The following is a 22,152-nucleotide window of genomic DNA, read 5'->3' as shown; positions in this document are numbered from 1 at the left end:
GGATCACTCCGTTTTTATATTGACAGAAAGTCAACCACAGAAGACAGAGTGATAAGTCATCACTATTAAAGTTGATCAGACTTTTAGCCAGCTGTTAAATTTTCAACTGTCTGAATGTCCTTCACTACAACAGTCATCTCTGTTCACAGCTACAGTATCACATTAAAAAGATTGATTCTGGTATCATTAACTGTTGGCTCAGTCTGGATGGCAAGCCCAAAGAGACAAAAAAATGCTGATTTAGTGTGGACAATGTAAAAGTCATGGCATTTTTTTAGTGATGTAACATACATAGAATAAACAAGTGGAATCACAATTAAGTGTGCAAAAATGTATGTTCTAGGCCCTGAACCATACTGGATTTTAGGGGCCGTTACTGATTTTAAGGAGTAAAAAACTTCCGATACGGATATGTCAGCCGATAATAAATATATACATAAACATACATTTTTGCATTGATCCCTTAAATGTAGTTATCAAACACTTGTGACAAAGAAATGTAATGAAGGCATGACAGTTTACATTTTGACAATAAATTGTATAAGATGACATCAATACACTGAAACAGTGAACTACACTGAGAATTGAATCAACTAACTAAACTAACTAAATAACAAAAACATATGTACATATTAAAAAAATAAAAAATAAAAAATAGGCACATATCATATAACATGCTGATATATATATATATATATATATATATATATATATATATATATATATATATATATACACACATATACACACACACATACATATATATATCTGTGACAGACTAATACTGGCAGATAATATCAGCTGACTGATATATTGGTCGGCTTGAGTATGTTCCATAAATAAACATTTGCCAGCAGTCAGTAAACAAAAACAGCAATAACCACTCATATAGTAGCAGTAGTTGTTGTTTCATCTGCAGTCAGAACACACCATGAATCATGATGCACAACAGAGACTCTGAATCCTCTGCCTTCTCATCTGTGTTCACATCACTGCTCACTGCACTAATCTGATTAACATCTATTAGTCAACAACTGAGACTCTGCCAAAGGAAGCGTTTAGAGTCACACCTGTATTTGTATTCACCAAGTGCCCACACACACTGGAATTACACTGATCTACTAGTAACACTGTAGTCCTTTGCTTCATAAGGCGCAGTGAACAGACAGTGAATACATGTACTGTTACTCCATCCACCAACTCATACCATGTGTATGTATTACAGCTCCATCAGCAGCAACAGCACTGAGGAGAAGGTGGAGGACAGTGGAGCTGGGTATCATTTAAAAAATTACAATAGGACAATAATACAAAAAAGTATACTTCAAGTGAAACTGACACCAACTGAGTACTTCATTCCATACTAATTCCACATTTAGTACACAGTCTTTTATCCAGTGTAACAGGTGTGTAGTGTAGACACACTTTAGAGTGTTTAGGTAGCATCTTGGCTGCTGAACTGCTAAACATGCTAACTGAAATTCACCATGACTTCTCCACCACAGACAGGTTGTAGCTGCTGTGGCAGTGGACTAATCACATGTTACATTAAATCAAAGAAAGATTGTGTTGATTGACTGTGAGCAAGTCAAATAGTCAAATAGTCATATTTTCTAGCTGTGGGTACGAAAAGGATGGATTGCAGGTATCATTTAACAGGAGACGTTTCCATTCTACTTGGTATCAATTTATTTCGGTTGATACCTTAAAAGGTATCTAGTACCGATACCCAGCACTAACAGCAGCTGGATCTTAGTGCACGACTACCAACATAGCATCATTTAGTGGAAATGACAGAACCAAAGCTGTCAATGACTATTAGAGCTGAACACTGAAAGTAACACAGCTACACAGAGTGAGATGGAGTGTGTGCTGCCTGCTTCTATCATTTGCACTGACGCACAACTACAGTGACCCTGAACACACACAGTAGGTTATGTTAACATGGGCCATGAGCCTCAGTGCATGCTGCAAACATGATCACCTGCTGTATGTTGCTGATTTCAATTGGCTCTGGTATCTATTTCTAACAGCTCATTAGAAGAATATCACATATTTAATGTCCTCAAAGTAACTGAGTTCATTTGGCAGAGTTACCAACTATAGAAGATACATAGCTGACAGAGATGAGAGGGTTTCCTCGGGTGGGTAACTCAGTTTGGGGGGATAAAAATAAGCATTTATAGCATTGGGAAACCTTCCAGAAGAAAAAGAAGTGAGCTTTTGTGATGAGAATGTTAAACACACACACACACACACACACACACACACACACACACACACACACACACACACACACACACACACACACACACACACACACACACACACACACACACACACACACACACACACACACACACACACGTCAGCCAGGTTTGTTCTTCACATCAGATGACGTTGAGCCCGGAGGACAGAGAGAGGGGGGAGGGGGAGGGGCAGATTTGGAATGCTGGGGCTGGTAATGAAGGTGATTTACTGTAGAAAGTAACAGTCCCTCCTAAAATAAAAAGAGAGAGTGTCCTAAGCTTCCTCCTCACTCACACCAGAAGGAAAAAAATGGACTTCCTTTGGCGTGTTCATCATGATTGAGTATGGAAGCTGTGAGTTTTGTGGAATTTGAGTTTTGTGATAGCAGAGCTGCCTGGTGGTCTCATGCCCAGCTGTGACTGCTTACATAAAACATATAAAGTATGCTAAGTGTGTCCAGCAGACTGCAATTCACTGAGAATATTTATTTTAGCTATCCTCTCACATGATGTCCTGCATGTGACTTTCAGGTGTCACTAAATTCAAAAACAAAAACAAAAACCTTACATTTTACCAGCACAAAAAGTTGTGTGCTTGTCATAAAGGAAGGAGTAAAATAAATGTTTTTTTAAAAAGGTAGTCAGACTCACCTTGGCCACTTTGTGATTGGCTGCTGTCTCATGTGAGGTATTCTTCAGGCCTTCTTTGAGCTGGTTGATGAACAGATCGTATCCCTCTGTGTTGGACACGTCAATCTTTTCCTGACAGGCTGACAGCATCTGCTGGGCCTGAAAACACACACACACACACACACACACACACACACACACACATTAGTTCCATGATGCAGATACATACATGGAGAGAGTGTGTGTAGTTATCAGTTTTGTATGTGTTGAGGAATAAGGTAAAGGTTGACATGATCTGAACTCTAGTGTTTAACTGTGTCACACACACAGCATTAGTACGCCCTTCATGATAAATTGATGGTTTCATGGCTTACTGAGCTGCTTGATGCGTGATAATGTGAGTTTAGTTCTGCATGGCAGGCTGGAGATACACTCACACTATTAACTATACAACCTCCAAATCAACTGTTTATTACTGCTTGCTTTAACTGCTGACTTCATGCTACTACATTCTACTTCTATGAAGCTTTGACAGGTGATAGCTAATTTAACCCTAACCCTGCATTTTTAATCTGGCTTTCAATGCCATTTAAAAAAAAAAAGTATTTATCTGTCTTTTATTTTCTGTTTTCAGCTGTTTTACTACTTGGACTATTCTTTTTATTCTATTTTATTTGCTTTATTTGATTGTTTTCTTCTTCATAACCTTACTGTTTATGTCTGCTTTTACTTCAGCACATTTCTTCGTTCCTCTATTTTACATTCTATATTTTATTCACTTTATTTTATTGTGACCTGATATTATTTATTTATTTATTATATAATGCTATATATATATTTGTAGTATTTATTTATTATGTATTTATTATATTTATTCATTATATTTTATTATACATGTATTTATTTTATTTATTTATTATATTCTGTTGTTTATTATATTATACTCAATTTTCATTATATTATACTATATGTTTTATTATATTTTTATCAATCTTTTATTCCCTTTTATTTTATATTGCCATTCTTAATTTGTACATTTGATCCTACCTCTGCTGTTTCCTCACTGCAGATTCATGAGTTATGACAGCATTTCTTCACTTCTTGTTTTTATTGAGTCATTATTTATTTATTTTCTTGTGTTGTTGTTTTGTTTGTTTTGTGTTGTTTTTTGTAACTATATAAAGCACTTTGTGTTACATAACCATGTTTGCAAAGTGCTATACAGATAAAGTTTGATTGATTGAGCTCTACTTTATACTCATTATTGAGGTCACAGTGGGAGCTGGAGTGCATTATATTGTTTATTATAATGTTCTAACATTTTGCCTCCCTCATGTATGTTAATAGAGTGGACAAAATATTAGGAACACCATGTATATCATGTGTATGTTTTTTTTTTCTTCATTCTTTTGGCTCTGAACCTTAAAAAAAAGATGTGAAGGGAAACGGATTATACTGTAGAGCATGTGCACCTGTTCTTCTGTTCCTCATTCAAATCAAAATATGAAAAGGCAGTGACCTAATGGTAAGTGTTGCTGAACATAACACAAAACATAAGAAGTAGAAAAGTTGATGAGTGCTTGTGTGAATGTATTGTCAAATTTGAACAATAAGCACTCAGTGATCAGCTGGTGTCATATATCAGGTGACAACAATCATCCCTCTCAGCTGCGTCCTGGTGTGTGTGTGTGTGTGTGTGTGTGTGTGTGTCTGAGCGCTCCTTACCTCTGTGACGGGCAGCTCCAGCTGAACCATGTCCTCCGGCTTGGCCACCGGAGGCTGCAGGGCCGTATCCAGCAGCAGGATGCCGTTCAGGTCCTTCCTGCATCCCACTGCATAGTCATCCACAAAAAGCACCTTGTCCACTGCGGGAAAGTACTGACACCTGACACGACCGCCGGGTTTAGCTGGGGACGGGAGGGGGAGGGGGAGAAGGGGGGGGCAGAGGACAACAGTGTCAGAGGGCTTTAAAAAAAAGGAGAGAGGCTGGAGAGCAAGGTGCTACATTATCACAGCATCGTCAGGTAGACAGAGGGAAACTCTTGAGATAATAATACAGAGAAACATCAGGTATTCAGCATGTAGACCATGTTTAACACTGAAAGCATCAGCTGCTCTAATCAATACAAACTTCAATCAAAGTCAATCCATTTTCCTCTACACTGTAAATCTGCTCTGTTCTGGCTTTATCATGCAAGTCATAATTTTAAAAAATGTCTGTACAATTCAATCTATCTCTTCTATCTGGAGGCGTGTTGGGTTTTTCTATTGGTTTTAATGGGTAGTACTAGTGATTGACAGGAGGTTGCTGTTGACAAAATAGCACAAATCAGAGCAGATGAGACTGAAGCAAACCTCCCACAGCTGCTGGTGTGATGTTACTACATGTCAGCATTCATGTTAAAAACAATGAACAGAAGCGCTCTTATTACTGTAGTAACTCTGTTATATTTGACAGCAAGCTTTCTGCTCACACTGACTGAATCAGAGTGAAAGAACACATGAGCTGCACCACTGTGTGTGATATAATGTACACATTATTTTACACTCCCTTTAGAAAATATGGATTTTACACACACACACACACACACACACACACACACACACAAATTTAAGTCATCTCAGTTGAATTCTGCTAAATTGACATGACACGTCCAAATTAAGAGACCACTAGTGATGTGGAGTAATTGTCACCTTTGTTGTCATGGTAACTCGTGTGGTACGTTACAGTTTGCACTGATGGTGGACTGGTGAGAGCTGATAGTGAAGGACAGCGTGCCTCTATTGTCCTTGAAGATGCTCATTCACTCATTCAAGCCCCTCGTGATTTCCAGCAGTGAAGTATCAAGGACTCAGGTACACTCAGGTGGAAGATGGACGACGTCGACATCATCATCATCATCATCATCATCATCATCCACCAATAAAAATGATTGCACAGAATGTATACTAAAATTCCCACATGAAGTTTGCCCAAAAATGGGCACTTTGGATATGAAACTATATTTTCATGTTACTATATTTGTTTTAATGGTATTACTGACTGTGTTTATTTGATGCTAATGTTGAGGTGAAACTTTATTTACAGGGTAACATTTTTAGAGTATAAATTTAATGACTTTCAAGACCTTTTTAAAACCTGTTTAAGGGGAAAAAACACTGATGCCACAAAAGAATACAATATTAGACTACTGTATACAGGTCAGTGACAGATAAGGACTGGCAAGATGAGTAATTCAAAAATATGTTAAAACTAGTTTTAAAAGCAGCATCAGGTTTGTTCAAATGTACATTTAGTATTTTTGTTGGTTTTATGTCATACCATTTTTACCAAAGGTAACACTGAATGCTACTGAAAATGTCAAATGGTGTAACCACAAAAGAATGATAAATATTAAATATTTTATCCACCTACAGTGTATTTAAGTGGACTTACACTAATAATAAGAACATTTTTGGAGTATTTTTACATTTAAACTTAAAGCATTTATCAATAATGATCAGGACATTTCCTAAAAACAACCATTTTTTATAAATAAGATTTGACAAATGATGAAAAAACATTGTTGCATTGCTGTAATGGATTATATTTATTCCACATTTTAGTTGACATTTATTTTCCTATATATAAAATCAGATTTTTATGAAAAAATACTGGTTACACCAATTGACACTGGGTTACATCACATCATTGACCCATACACAGTTTAAGTCAAATTGAAAAAGAGGTGAGAAAAATAGGCAAGGCATTAAAAAAAGTATTTCTAATATAATAATGATAAGCACAACACTAAGTTATGTTATCATTTATATATGAATAACTTGATGTATTTATTCTGTGTAAAGCTTTTGTCCGCTCATGTAAATATACTTGCACCACGGCATAAAAATACTAACGTCACTTTAGTAACAGTATGCATTGTACATGTGACTGTTGTACTCATATATATATATATATATATATAAAATATATTATGAGTCATATAATAATACAAAAGCAGAATGTTACTGTTGTAGTGGGTTGACATGGAGCTTACTGAGTCATTTATATAGGACTGTAACTAATGATTAGTTTCATTATACATGGATTATTTTTTACTTTAATAAATTGATTGGTTGGTTTATGGAAAATAATCTGATAATAATGATAAATAACAAACTGAACAAATATAATTACACTCAAATCAAATTTCATACCTTAACTCCTACAATACCAGATATTTTAACACATGTTTAGACCTTAAATATCAAAAACTAAGACTTTTTAAGGAAGTGTGGGGACCCTGGTTTACTGAAGGCTTAGAAATAAAACTCAACTACAGAACATACTTTTTTTTTTTTTAATACTAATTTGTGTGATATGCAGCATGCTTTTTATCACAGGAAGACTGGTATTATTTTAAAACCACATTACTGTACTTTGCTTGTATTTTTACCCTAATAAGATGACATAAAACAATGTGAACTTTATTGTAATTTCTGAGGGGAAAAAAGCAGCAAAAACATTATGAGCTGCCTACATCACATAAAAAAGTGCAAAATCCTCGAAGGACTGATGTTATCTGTTGCTTTGCTTTTTGTCTACCCACATGTGAATCTGTGTCAAACAACGCGGGCACATAATAAGAACAAAAACAAAAACAAACAATGAGTTACGTGTCTCTCAACCCACATTACCCGTGCTTTCTGTCTTGCGACATTGCACAGGTTAATGTGAATATTGCCACATAGTGTAGTACAGATCAATAATAACACATGTGAGCCCAGTAAAGAGCACAGCTGCACACTCCACTCATGAAAAGACAGTGTGTGCGGGTGTGTGTAAACAAGAAGCTGACTGAATTCACTAAGTAAGAATGAAAATAAGTGACATGAACATGACTCTGCTTGATTTAACTGATGACACGCAGAAACACACACACACACACACACACACACACACACACACACACACACACACTTCACTAACAGAACACAATGATCAATGTCTAATAACTGCCACGGCCTAATCTGTTTAAACATGACAATAAACTGACCACTGATTCAGCTCATGTCTCTCAACTTTACTATTTATGCATCCATAGATTTATTCATCTGTAATACATACATACATATACAGTCACAGGCTTCTTCATTAGGTACACCTGTGTGCCATCTAATGCAATCCAATACAGCTCTGCTATAAATTCTACTTTTATGAAGTTTATACAGTTACAGTTTTTATTAACATTGTCAGGGAGGTGATCATTCTCCTTTAGGTTTATTACTGAGGTCATAGGGGGTGATGGTGGTGTACTAGGCTGCATTATATTGAATGATGTTCCTATAAATAAATAAAAAATTTGAGTTGCAGTAACTTGTGCTCATGCATTTGTAACATATATGTGAGTTAAATGTGTATTAATTACTACAGGTACATTTGCTAATAGACGCTGTGTATTGATACAATAAGAGGTCAATTTCTCTGGTGTAAAATGACATGTTGACCATGGAAACACTGTTCTCCTGAATCAGCAGAATAATGTACTAAAGCTCTCCTAGTTACAGTGAGTAAGTTGTCGGATTTGAAAGCACACACACACACTAAAAACAGACTCGTTTATATTCAATTTGGAGCTTTCTTGTTTTTTCTCAGCTTAAAACATGCTTTTTTCAACAAGTATGTGTTCAGCTGGTAAAAACATACATTACTAATAATCACATGTGTGCCATGTTTGGAAGTGGTGTGAAAACAAGAAGTTGCTCTTCTCATAATAGCATAAAAAATAATGTCAAGGTGCTGCTTTGTTCTTTATGACACTATATAATGTGTATGTGAGGCAAATCAGTCATCACCTCAAATCACAAGAGCACCAAAATGAAAGTGAAACAGCATCTCTGGCTCATATCCTCCTCAAATCAGCATGCACAGCAGCTTATATAGAAAGCAAAGCACATATGCAAATTGTTGGTGAGGCAACAACAAAGTGCTTGTTTTCTCTCATGCACTTTTATTCATTTACTCTTTGCCAAGCACTCGAGTGTTGTTGGACTGAGCGGACTGCTGATTTACTGTATGAGCGTCTCCGCTTTGTGAGCGCGCTTAATGGAGGATCTGAAGCAGTCGCGCTCGTCTGATGGCAAACTTTCACCGGCTTACACGTTTTTCCATCTGTCTGGTTATTCTAGAGCGTGGACTTGGTGGGTGTGGAAGAAATGCAGTGAGGAGAAAATTTGCTGAGAGTGCTTAAATCATAATGGTGCTTTCACAGGAAACCAAAAAAAAAAAAACGTAAATATCACTTTCTACTGTAATGACTCTCACAACACTGGACAATAGAGACAGCAATGTATCAGTGATGGTGACACAACATCAGCTCTGACTGTTATTAAAGTCAACTCATAGTCAAATGAAGAGATAACAGATCAGTGAGGATGGAAGTCTATTTTTGTTGTTTCTTGAGATGTTGTGTTACTTTTATTTTATAAACTATGAACACACACATCCTCCATGAGAATAATATATACGCTATTTGCACCATGAACCTTTCCCTAAATACATCTGAGCCTAAGTGGGACATGAAGGTTGTTTGTGAAACGTATGTGTGTCCCATCAACAAAGTTTATCTTCTAAAAAGTCAAACTTCCCCAAAAAGGCTTCATCTTAAGGTCATGTGACTGTCCTCCTTAGCAACCATACACAAGTGAGTGACAGCATATGAAACACACATTCAGCAACATCACTAACAAAACACTGACTCTGAGTTAGGAGGGAGTTCCAAGAATTACTACAAGTCCTAGAAACTGCTTTATAAGGCAACATGTACATATAGGCTACACAGTTGTTTTGCCTTACTTTCTGTTGAACTATATCACTGTGGTGCAATAATAAAGGTTCAGTAGACTAGTATAATTTAAGATATAAGCAAGAAGTGACAACAGGATGCTTTCTATAGATAAGACACCCCAACAAACTTACTAACTAACCTTTTTAAAAGACATTATGACATACTGTTAGTTGTTTGAATACACAAATGAGTGTCAAGTCAAGCTCATTTTATGTATAGTGCCAAATCACAATGTAAGTCATCTCTGGGTTGTTTCTACACAGAGCAGGTGTAACGTTACGCTCTGCCGCACACTATTTCTCACATTAACTTTGTCCTGTCAGTACACGGTGACAGGACACTACGTGGGGACATGCAAAGACACAGCAAGACAAAGTGTTACGCTGCTAGGTTGACTAAATTAGCAAAGTTAGCCCAGCACAACAAACGGGGCTCCATTACACCGACCCTACAGCATTAAATCAGTGTACTTCCAAGCATCACAGCGATGCCTGCAAATGACTGACGGGGAGACTGGACAGTTGAGCAGCTAGAAAGCCGCTAGCTAGCTCAGTGGCTAGCACAATATTTCACATGAGCGCGCCCTATTTACTAATAACTAGGTGTGTGTGTGTGTGTGTGTGTGTGTGTGTGTAGGTTATGTGTGCTACTTCAGGTGTCCGAGATAGTGAATCTTACGACACATCGTGAGTGCCCGCTGGAAAAACACAAACTGACAGAGCTAACTATAGCGGTATGCTAAGTGAACCAGTTAGCTATTAGCTTGCATGGTAGATTATGTCATGTTGCAACTGTGGTAAACTGCAGCGAACATTAGCGCTCAAGAGGCACCAGTTTCAGTTTGACCACAAACAAATCAACGTCCCAAGATGGTCGTTGTGTTTTTACCAAAGCAAAACCAGGCTTAGTGAATCCCCCTCTGCCAAATAATCTTACTAGGCCCAAAGATAACCGCTAACGTCGGCTAGCTGCAGTTCCAACTGAGCCTGTGTCGTGTTTAGCGTCTGTTGACAATCAGCGGCCGCTTTGTCAGAACTGACACTGCCGGTGTCTGGATGACAGGGGGCCCCGGTGCTTACCGTGCATCGCTGAAGCCTGCAGAATGGCCCCTGAAGTGCCGTCTATCACTTTTATACTGCCGCGGCTGGTTACTGCCAAGATAGCGTTGAGGGCCGGGTGGTAGGACAGGCTCCGCAGGCCCTCCTCGTCGCAACGCAGGCAACCGTCTCTCAGCACAACCCAGTCTGAGGAGGTGGACGAGCCGGAGCCCGGCGAGGCCGCGGCCGCCATCTTCCCTGATTTTTTCCCTTCCCTTCCCTTCTGGGGTTTGTGAGGATCCGATGATACACTTAATACTGCTAAATCTAAAAGACTAACTCCGAACTATCACTCCTCTGCCACTGCTGACACCTTCTGCGGCTTCTTCTCCTCCGCCCGTTACCGCAGCAGTGGCTATTCACCATCCGCGCTGAGGAACTCCAGGCTGGGCTTTCTGTCAGTTACACGATTGGTACACGGAGCTAGCGTATCTCTCCGCCACCTCCCGCGATAACACTGGGTGCAAACGAGAACAACACCTGGACAAAATAATAAGAACATCAAAATATTGATATACACAGTTAATGCAGTGTAATTTAATAACACCATAAACGACTGCCATTAACACACAGTTTAATCAGAATTACACATTAAGCATCACAGCTGGAGTTGAGTATTTAATGCACTGGATTCAATTTTATTATAGCTGCTTTCTATCCACTTGGACTACATCCAACAATATGTTCCTCCTTGATTTATTTGATTGATTTATTTTGTTTTACTAAGCTGATTACTCCTTAGTCTTTCAAATAGTAGAAAATGGCTTCAAATTGCTTCCAATTGCTTGTTTGGTCCAACGGGCAGTCCAAAATGGCAATCTTTCATTTGCACTGTATGTATTTTAATGTAAATGATTATTTTATGCTGCACTCTCCTATTTTATACTCTATTTTAGTCTAGCTCTTTGTTTTCTTTCTCTCTTTTTATTTTTCTGTAGTCTACTTATTTTTCTTTTTATCATAATTGGGTTTTCTTGTTTTCAATTGTATATTTTTACTGTTTAATATTTTGTTTTTATGTAAAGCAAGCTGAGTTTCCCCTGTGTATAAAATGCATTATATAAATAAAGCTACCTTGCCTTCCCTTGCCAAAGACTTCCTTAAAAAATCCTTAGTTTTGAGAAGCGGAGCAAGTATTTGGCATTTATGTGTGATGAATCCTAATTAATGCGATATCAAGGTTGTTGTTACTACATTTTCTATCCATGAGTTAAGAAATAAATTGACTTATCAGTTCAGCTCAGGACATTATAATCATGCAATCAGACATAAAAAGCATTCAGTGCCTCCATAAATGAAGTATGATGTGATGTGATGCCATTTTCACATCAAACAGTTGCACTTACAGGAGAAGCACAGGTGTAAATAATAGCGACAAGTCAAAATGTCTGCAGAGAAAAAAGGTTCTCTCAAACGTCAGTTAACTTGTAATGAATTGCTTTCTGCTTGGTAGTTGGATTATAAACATGCATAGCTTTAAAGCCATGCACTGGCCTCTAACAGCCATAGTGACCTCCTGCATGACTGTCTAACATAATTATGTCTCATAAGTGTGACAGAAGGTAAATAGCTTAAGCTGCATGGAAATAAACCCACCACAGGTGGCACCACACTGGGGCCAGCTGGCATTTCACCTAGTGCCCCAACACTTTGAACATATGTACGAGTGAAAAAATGTTTATGATTATTATGCAGCTACAACTTCACTATGATAAATAAACAGTCAGTATAGGAAATTTACATTACATCAACTCATAAATTGAGTATCCATTCTATCCAAAGGAGTTCCCTAAGGACAAATATAACATCCCTCTCCTCATCACTGTGTATACAGTACAGGTTATGACACATTTAGGGACTAGTAGTGTGCATCTCTATGCTGACGACACAGTGTTATATTTTAACATTTAAACAGCCTTGTAGGAAATACTTTCCCCTGATACATGTTTTAAGATATATAAAAATACCTTGCTCAGAATTATTCACTCGTTACTTTATTAAAATCCTTAAAATAGCATATATATACATATACATATATATATATATATATATATATATATATATATATATACATATACATATACATATATATATATAGGCCTGCAACTGAAAGCAAGAAATACCCATTACGATTGCCCATATAGGATATATAAGATATCATATTTTTTAAGTTCTTCATATTTTTGTATTGAAAGTTGCTCCACTAAATAATTGTAGTGGAGCAAAATATACAGTATTTCCCTCTGTCTTGAGTAAATATAGTTATTTATATTCCACCACTGTGCTGTATAAGCCAGGCTATGCTGTGCCTGCCTAATGCCTAATGCTCCACTTCATGTGTGAAGTGGAGCTACTTCTATAGATCATCCAGAAGTACAATAATTCTCTCAGCCTTAGATTATGGGTGTCATATCTGCATACATCAACCTCCACTATAAAACCTCTGGATGTTTCATCATTATGCAATTAGGTTATAAAACCATTCTCTTCTCACTCACAGGACTCAGATGGAAAATAAACACAATGTCCACGTTACTGTGGTTTGAATCTGATCAAACCACAGTAACGCCTACACACTAATGCCTGATGCTGAATGTTAAACTCTTAATAAATAATCATTTTCCGAACATTAACTTTGATTATTGCTCATTAAGTCATGCATATTGGATGTTACAGAGAAATAGTTGTGTGGAGACCAAGTTGTTTTTTGAAGCTATATTGTGGGGTACCAATACACACCCAAAAATCAAGGGTTCTTGCTTTTAGTTTGCATACTGACTTTTTAGCATGCTACTAATGTGGCTGTATGGATGGCAAAATCAATTGGTCAACCATTTTGGTCCAGACTGAATATTCTCAGCAACGACTGGATGGGTTTCCATGAAAGTTTGTATAGGCATTCATGGCTCCCAGAGGATTAATGCTATGACTTTGGTCAACTTTTCTTCTTGTTAAAGGCGAATTCTTCCTTACTACTGTCATCAAGCGCTGCTCATGTGGGAATGTTGGGTCTCTTTAAAATAAATGAAAGAGTACAGTCTGTACCTGCTCTATATGTAAAGTACCTTGAGATAACTTCTGTTGTGATTTGGTGCTATATAAATAAAGATTGATTGATAGATTGACGTCTGACCAGCTACAGATTAATTGTCACTAACTTTGGTAAAGACATTCATGACCATCTCAAGATGATCTGTAATAGTTTTGGTAATCCCTTAAAAGAGTATTCCACCAATTTGCACAGCACACATCAGACTTTTGATGGATAGTTTGGAGAAAAAAAAAGGATCAATGCATTCGTCGTCCTTGTTGAACCCTGGTGCCTACACTACCCACAATGCTGCTGGACTGTACCATTCTGTTTTATTTTACTATCTAGTGGCTAATGTAGCCTGGAGGAAGTCTGATAACTCCCCACCACCACTTTCTGATTTTCATTTGCAAATTTTTAGTCTTCAGCCCCAACTGATACTGACTCAAGTGACACAATTTGTGGCAATTTATCAAATTTCTCACACACTCTCACACACACACACACGCACACCTCCCTTTAGAGCCACAAAAGGCTCTTTTTTTCTAAACATATTCAGCAGTACTGGCCAACACCCAGAACACCACATTGATGTGTAGTATTACTAGAATTCTCAGGCACCTCCACATTATGTAGAGCCAGTTTCCCAGTCATAATTATGTTTTAGATGTTGATGTGAACACTGTTTATAAGTCAGATAACTCCAATATGACATGAACGCAGCATTATCACTTTTGTATTCTTCATTCTTCTGTCACTTTTCCTGTGACACTTCTATACTTGAAACCTGTATCAGAAGCAGTATGTAATATGGATTGGAAGACAGCTATTGTGTTGCTGACCTTTATTCATATTATACTTTATATTTACAAACTATTATTTTTGAATGATTTGTAGTGTAAGTACCGTAAGTGACAAATGATTCAATTCAACGACTGTAAATATTGATCCAATGATTAGAATCCCTGTATTAAACGTTTAACAAATGTAAGAAAACAAGGCACCACATTTAGCAGACAATGCTTTATATCACTCTAATTGCCCAAGTCAACCTGCTTCTTCTGCTGAAATCCATAAATGAAAAAAACAAAAATGAAAAAAAGCATAAATGGACATTTCTCATACTTCGTTACAGTGCATAACAATGCAAAGCATTATGCTCAGCAATCGCCTTCTTTCCATGTGGTGCTGTATTTCTGTATTTCTTCCTTCTGCATGAAATATACACAAATATTTGGCACCACATTCATGTGAAAAAATAAAATACATCAATATATAACCCTGTGACTAATTCCAGCTTCATCAACTACTAGTAAATTGGACTATGGGGACTGTATTGCACTGGTGATCGAGAAGTCTGCATACTGAAGTTTAAGCTGTAAAAGCATATGCTTTTTATTGACCAAAGACATAAGGGACAAAACTATATACAATGATATATATTCCCAGCATCCCCCACCGTCTAGGGTTGAACAGAGTTAAAAAAGAAATAAACACCTTTTTAAAAAATCCTGGTTCCGATGCTTTTTCCCCCCTGTGCTGCAGGGTCACTGTCCATGAAAAGGTCCAAAGTTTCACTTCATCCGGTCACACACCAGTATATAGTGACAGGAAGTAGATATACAAAAGGAAAATGGGATATATGAGGAGAGGCTTCTTCGTTTTAAATTCATCTCCGACGAGCAGTGAAGCAGCACTGTAAGCAGCCCAGAACACTCCAAACAGCTGGAACAAAAAACAATCAGTACATTTATTTATCTGGATTTGTGACTGACAAATATCATGACACTTTGATCACTGCCACTACTTTGACAAAGGTTACACTGTTGTTTAAGTGTGTAGTTGTTTCTTTCATCAATACACAAAAACTAGTGTTTGAAAGCCACTTACAACAAAGCATATGACATATCTCTCTCTCACACACACACACACACACACACACACACACACACTTAAAAAATATCAGTGCAACATGCTACTTTTCTTTGAACCCTTACATACTGTTCAGGACCAAATGTGGTCCATTCACATACTTCAGTATAGCATGTATGAGGCCTGAAGCTCACTGATGTAATGAACTATTCAAAGCTGGCTGTGTGTTTTTATATCTTTTAGATATTTTTACATACTGCATGGCACAGTTTTTAATCATTTATTACTCTTTTTGTTTTATTCGTACAATTTTGGGGCATTTTAGTAATTATTTTAGTTTATCCCTGTGGATAGTTACAGGTGTGTTGTATATTACATGTGGTTGTCTTGACTGGTAGGGTCGATTTTAAGATTCTTTGTATTAGTTTTAAAAGCTCTTAATGGTCTTAGTCCTACTTATTTATCTGATGATCCATCTAGAACTCTCAGGTCTTCAGACAGAGGACTTTTATTCATTCCTACCATGGACATTTTTAAAAGCAAACTTTTTAGCCTGGCTTTTGACTAAACTTTATTTATAGGTTTTATTATATTCTATCCTTTTATTTATCTATATTTTATTTAGCCTATTTATTGTATCATTTTAATTGTTTATATTATTATGTCCTGGTTTTAATGTTAACTCTTGAATTTTAGTTTGAATTTATTTTTATTTTATTAAGTTGCCATCTTTGAATATTTTTACTTTCCTTTTATTATTTTGGTTTTATCTGGTCTCTGGTGTTTCCTCACTGCTAATTGCTGAGAGTGGGGAGAGAGAGAATGTGTGTGTGTAGGTGGGTGTGTGTATGTGTGTGTAGGGGTGTGTGTGTGTAGGTGTGTGGGGTTCTTTATGTTTGCTTTTGCTTTGTTCTAGCTTGCTTTTATTATGTAAATCACTTTTTGCTATATTTTACTGTTTGAAAAGTGCTATATATATAAAGTCTGATTGACTGATTGATTGATTGATTGACTGAATTTAGGTGTTGTTTAGCTGTGGCAGCTGTGACAAGACAACATTTTCAAGTGTTGTGATTTGAGTGAGTTGGTGTTCAGCTCACTTTGATTAGTGTAGAGACCACCTCGAAACCCCCGATCACCAAGAGCAGAGGGGCTATAACGATGAGAGGAAGAAGGGAATATCCAATCACTCCGAGAACCTGACCGTAAGAGACCTGCAAAACAACAACATGACCGCATGAGAAAAACATGTGCATCATGTGTTACAGTGAGATGTTACATTAGTCTCTGTGAGTGGATTTAGTCTGGCTGTGAGGATGACGAGGTGTCAGCTGCACTTACCTCACCACCCAGAACACGAGCCAGCAGGAAGATTGTTAGTGATCCAAATATCCAGATGGTGATGATCCAAGACACAACCTGAGAAGAAGACGAACATACCACTTTACCAAATTCTGACATCTTTGAACTAACTTAAACTGTCCAAAATCTGAAAACACATTTGTGTATTAGAACTTTGTTTTTTCTAACTGTATATAAAGTAGTGTAAACTAGCTAACTGTATATAAAGTAGTGTAAACTAGCTAACTGTATATAAAGTTGTGTCAACTAGCCAACTGTATATAAAGTTGTGTAAACTAGCCAACTGTATATAAAGTAGTGTAAACTAGCTAACTGTATATAAAGTAGTGTAAACTAGCTAACTGTACATAGCTAACTGTATATAAAGTAGTGTAAATTAGCTAACTGTATATAAAGTAGTGTAAACTAGCTAACTGTACATAGCTAACTGTATATAAAGTAGTGTAAACTAGCTAACTGTATATAAAGTAGTGTAAATTAGCTAACTGTATATAAAGTAGTGTAAACTAGCTAACTGTACATAGCTAACTGTATATAAAGTAGTGTAAACTAGCTAACTGTATATAAAGTAGTATAAACTAGCTAACTGTATATAAAGTAGTGTAAACTAGCTAACTGTATATAAAGTAGTGTAAACTAGCTAACTGTATATAAAGTAGTGTAAACTAGCTAACTGTATATAAAGTAGTATAAACTAGCTAACTGTATATAAAGTAGTATAAACTACTACTTTTACTGTAATACTGCATACTACATCACTCATAATACTGCAGTACTTTTACTGTGGTAGGATTTTTCCTGCAGGACTTTCACTTATATTGGAGTGTTTTTACACTGCTGTATTGATATTTACACTCGGGTAAAGGATCTCAGTACTTCTTCCATCACTGGCTGGAACTAATCAAACATAACAGTGTGTATAATTGTCACATGCTCGTTGTTTTCACTCCTCTCCAACTGCTTTGAGGACGAGTTCCTGGAACTAAATGTAGGTATTTTTTAAGAGCTAATGGTCAATTAAAGTCTCTGAGGGGTGTTGCTGGTTCTCAGTTATTTTTTTGATTAATCATTTGGTTTATGAGTAGAAAAAGCACAGAGGTGAAAACACAAGGTAGAACCGAGCTTCACTGGATCCTTCAAAGTCCTGGTGATGGGAAGCTATAAGATGTTATATAGTTCAAATCATGCAGTAGGCACTCCTGAAACACTGAGGGACATGTGCTTGAATTCATGAATCCAGATGACGTGCTGTGTGTCCTGCTCACCCTAAACTGTCCATAAATGGAGATCATGGAGAAGAGCAGAACCACAGCCAGAGGGCCCCAGAAGTCCGGGTTGTCTCTGACCACCTGCCTGTTGTAACCCAGCGACGGCATCGGCATCAGTACACAGCGGATCTTGTAATAGATGTCCTTTAGGTCAATGTCCAGCTCCTCCCTGATAAAACACACACACACACACACACACACACACACACACACACAGAGTGAGAAATCACATCAACAGGGCTCGTCAGATCTGAGTCAGTTGAAGTGTACATGATGCTGTTTGTCTGCATAGAGAGCTTCTTGTCTGTGTATATATTTAAAGATACAGACCACCGAGCACCTTCCTCTGTTAAAGATGAGTTTATGAGGTGGTAAGAGGAAATAACTGACCGACATGATAGTAAAGTACAAAAGTAAACAACACAAAAGTGTCTTTATTTTGAAAACCATTCAGTCCCATCCACAGCTTTTATTAAACCACACAGTATAAAATGTCTAGTAACACAATATTATATTAAAAGATGTGATTTCACAGCTCTGACTCTTGGGAGTGATTCTGAGACTGAAAAGTGGTTGATATGCAGGGCTGCAAGTAATAATTTCTTCCGTTATCAATGAATCTGTCAGTTATTGCATCTATAAAAGACAAGAGAGGAAATGCCTTTTAACTTGAAACAGCCCAGGATACCATGTTAATATAGCTTCTGTTTCTGTCAATACACATCTTAAATTCCAAAGATATTCCCTTTACTAGCATATATGATAATAATAATTGTCATCAGAATAATAATAATGATGACTTTATTTGTATAACATCTTTCATACAGGAAATGCAGCTGAAAGTGTTTTACACCAAAATAAATGATATGCACCAAGTGCTTCACAATAAAAGCACAAAGGGAATACAAAACAATGTTAAAAAAAAGAGGAAAACAAAAACAAACTTAATATAAGATGGAATAGTAGTAGTAAATAGTAAACAATAGTACAAATAGTACATAGTAAAAGTAGCTAAGAAATAGAATGAATTGAAAATAGAAAATTAAGTAAAATACAACATTTCAAAATAAGTGCATTAGTGTGAAGATAATGACTGAAAGAAAAGTTCTGGGGCCAGTCAGCATTTGGTATTTTGATTTGCCAAAATAAATGATTAGTCAATTCTTTAAAAAGTTGGTTCTGATTGGTATTTAATGTACCATTGAGCTATGCCAGCACCACAGCAGCATCTTTTTTTATTTTATTTTTTATCACTTCTTACATGAATACTGTTGTTTCAATTTTGAATTTCCCCCTAGAGTGATCAATAAGTTAACCCTTACCTTACCTGCATGAGGAGCCATTTTTATATTCCTAACACCTGTTGAACAGCAGCAGCATAACACTAAGTATCAATAGCATAAGACACTAAAACTAAAAGGTACTATACTGTTGTTAATGGCTGGTAGTAAGAGGTAACTGCCAGTGAAACATGAGTAACATGCCGTTTATGAGTGGCATGTGCCGGATGAGCAGCAGGGATATACAATGAATGGCTGGCTGCTGTCCTCTCTGCTGTAGACTGGGTGTGGCATAGAGTCAAACATGAAGCAACTATACACACATCTCCCAAAAATACATTAAAATGATCCAGATGACAAATAAAAAGCTGTGTAACTCACAGGAGAGGTTTGCTCTCCTCGCTGCTGTCGTCCTCCTCCACCTCCAGCAGCCAGCCGTAGCCTCTCTGCCTCAGGAAGGTGGTGGCGTAAGGGTCTTTGCCCCCGTCGCTACCCATGTTCAGTTTGATGTCAGGAGCGCTGATGGTGCCACTGAGCTCTGTGGAGAACACGTTTGTTTGTAGAGTTCACTGTTTGATCACACACTACAGGTACAGGAAATACACACAGTAGCAGGATGTATGACTAAATACCACCGATACAGTGTCAAAGTTTAACAGGTGGATTGATCGAAAATAGATTAATAAAAGAGGTTTGCAATGTTTTTGTTAAAAGCCACTACACTTAAAGGGCCAGTACACCAATTTTACTCATCAAGATCAACTACAGTAACTCAACCTGGACAATAGTGCTGAGCCTAAGAAAACACTTGTATAATGTCTTCTGTAGTTCTAGTAGTGTTGTCAAGGTCCCTTGTGGACACTTTTAGCTTCTGGGTCTTGGATTTTCAAGCCTAACCCATGTTTAAGACTTAAAGCCAGGATCTGTCTGCTTCTGCTGTGTGGATTTAGACTTCATTGCAAAATCCATCTCTCTCCTTAAACTTTATGAAATGTTAAACTTTCTTTTTGAGGAAATGTACCTTGTGAGCATCAATCAACAATCAACAATCAACATTTGAGAAGGAAAATGCTAATTAATTGATCAGCAAAATAACCCACAATTCATTTAGATGATGATTTAAGTCTAATATTAAACACAAAAATATGAGACATTATTTAATCACAGGTTGAACAATAAAAGCATCTTGATGTCTGGAAAAATGCAATGGGCAGTTTTCATAGCTCTGATGTTTTATGGCCTAAATCAGTTATTGATTATTTGAGAAAATAATCATCAAATTAATCAATAATAAAGATGAATGTTACTTCCAGCCCCACTGTAAACACTTTTACTACATCAAACTCATAATACTTACATACCTTTACTGTAATACTTTATATCAAGCTTATAAAACTTGTGTACTTTTATTTAACTTTACTTAATATATTTTACTTGAAATAGTCTTTCTACATTGTTGTATTGTTACTTTTACTGAAGTAAAACATCTTCACACTTCTTCCAGCACTGTCTCTTATGAAAGGACTTATTCATGTTGTTAATCAGGTATATTATGGTCTGTAATGTAGTAATGAAATAGTGATGTAGCAGTGGAGCTGTGAAATAGTCCCAGTCTGCTTGTGTCACACTGTGTTACTGTTAGAAAGTGACAGGAGTGTAAACAACAATACAAGCTAGACTCTGCTCAGTGTATCCAACTATATACAGCTTCGTCATAGAGTCAATGACTTTACTAGTTGCTCTCTACAGGTGTTATTTGACCTGCCTCGTCACTCTGGACGATGTGGAGGATGAAATAAAGCCTCCAGCCTGCAGATATGTTTATCAGCTAACCTACTTGCGTCGATTTAAAGCCAGCAAGAGCGACACGTATCAGCGCTCAACTGAGTTAGCATAGTCACACGCTAACCTGCGACATAAATAACGTACAGCAGCCAATTCACATGACACGCTGTCTCTTCACACTAACTGCATTTATATGTGTCTGACTTCGCTGCCTTATGACAACTAAAGCAAAGCACGTAAGCAGGGTAAAGGCCTGCTAGCCGCTAACGTTAGCCCACCTTCAGCTTCTGTCGACGAGACGAACGTGAAGTCTCCGTTGGTAGGAGAGAACTGCATGGTGGATTTGATATATATATATGACTCCAAACAAATTACATGTAAATTAACAGTGTGTCAGAGGTGCCGGGACGCACTGATAGCGGTGTCATTGATCACAGCTCCGTATTAAAGTTCAACTATCGCATTTTGTTTTCGTTGTGTCTGATGGAAAGCAGGAAGTGCATAGCAAGCTGGGAAATGAGACACGTCTATATGACGCATTCAAGTCACGTCCCCAGAGCTGGGATATTGGAGTTTCTTCGCCTTCTTCTACTTCTGATTATTTTTGCGGCAGACCAAACGCAGAAAAGTCGTATTGCTACCCTCTACATGTCACTTGCAGGAAGACAAGAAATTAAATACAGTTTTGTTGTTTGAGTATTGATTTCAGTATTGATCTGTAGCTGTGACAGGATGGGTTAGGGTAATATGG

At 37.2% G+C, this 22,152-nt stretch overlaps 2 protein-coding genes across 2 annotated transcripts in view; both read right to left on the bottom strand.

Annotated features, from left to right (window-relative positions):
- Positions 1-11,192, bottom strand: part of birc6 (baculoviral IAP repeat containing 6) — a 124,874-nt gene extending 113,682 nt beyond the window's left edge. Inside the window, 3 exon segments of the mRNA XM_053333627.1 lie at positions 2,901-3,038; positions 4,605-4,786; positions 10,786-11,192. Of these exon segments, the coding sequence (XP_053189602.1) occupies positions 2,901-3,038; positions 4,605-4,786; positions 10,786-10,996 (531 nt within the window). The 5' untranslated portion in view covers positions 10,997-11,192.
- A 3,584-nt stretch (positions 11,193-14,776) lies between these two features.
- On the bottom strand, positions 14,777-21,923 carry yipf4 (Yip1 domain family, member 4). Its single transcript, XM_053333271.1, has 6 exons — positions 21,680-21,923; positions 19,998-20,154; positions 18,334-18,505; positions 17,048-17,125; positions 16,807-16,920; positions 14,777-15,559 (listed from the first exon to the last, which is right to left on the bottom strand). Exons 1-6 carry the CDS (start codon positions 21,735-21,737, stop codon positions 15,422-15,424), a joined length of 717 nt encoding a protein of 238 aa, XP_053189246.1. The 5' UTR covers positions 21,738-21,923; the 3' UTR covers positions 14,777-15,421.
- Positions 21,924-22,152: the final 229 nt, after the last annotated feature.

This window comes from Scomber japonicus, chromosome 14 (genome assembly GCF_027409825.1).
Source record: "Scomber japonicus isolate fScoJap1 chromosome 14, fScoJap1.pri, whole genome shotgun sequence".
Lineage (NCBI taxonomy): Eukaryota > Metazoa > Chordata > Actinopteri > Scombriformes > Scombridae > Scomber > Scomber japonicus.
The sequence above is the reverse complement of the archived record's forward strand: the minus strand, read 5'-3'. Positions and strand labels throughout refer to the sequence as shown.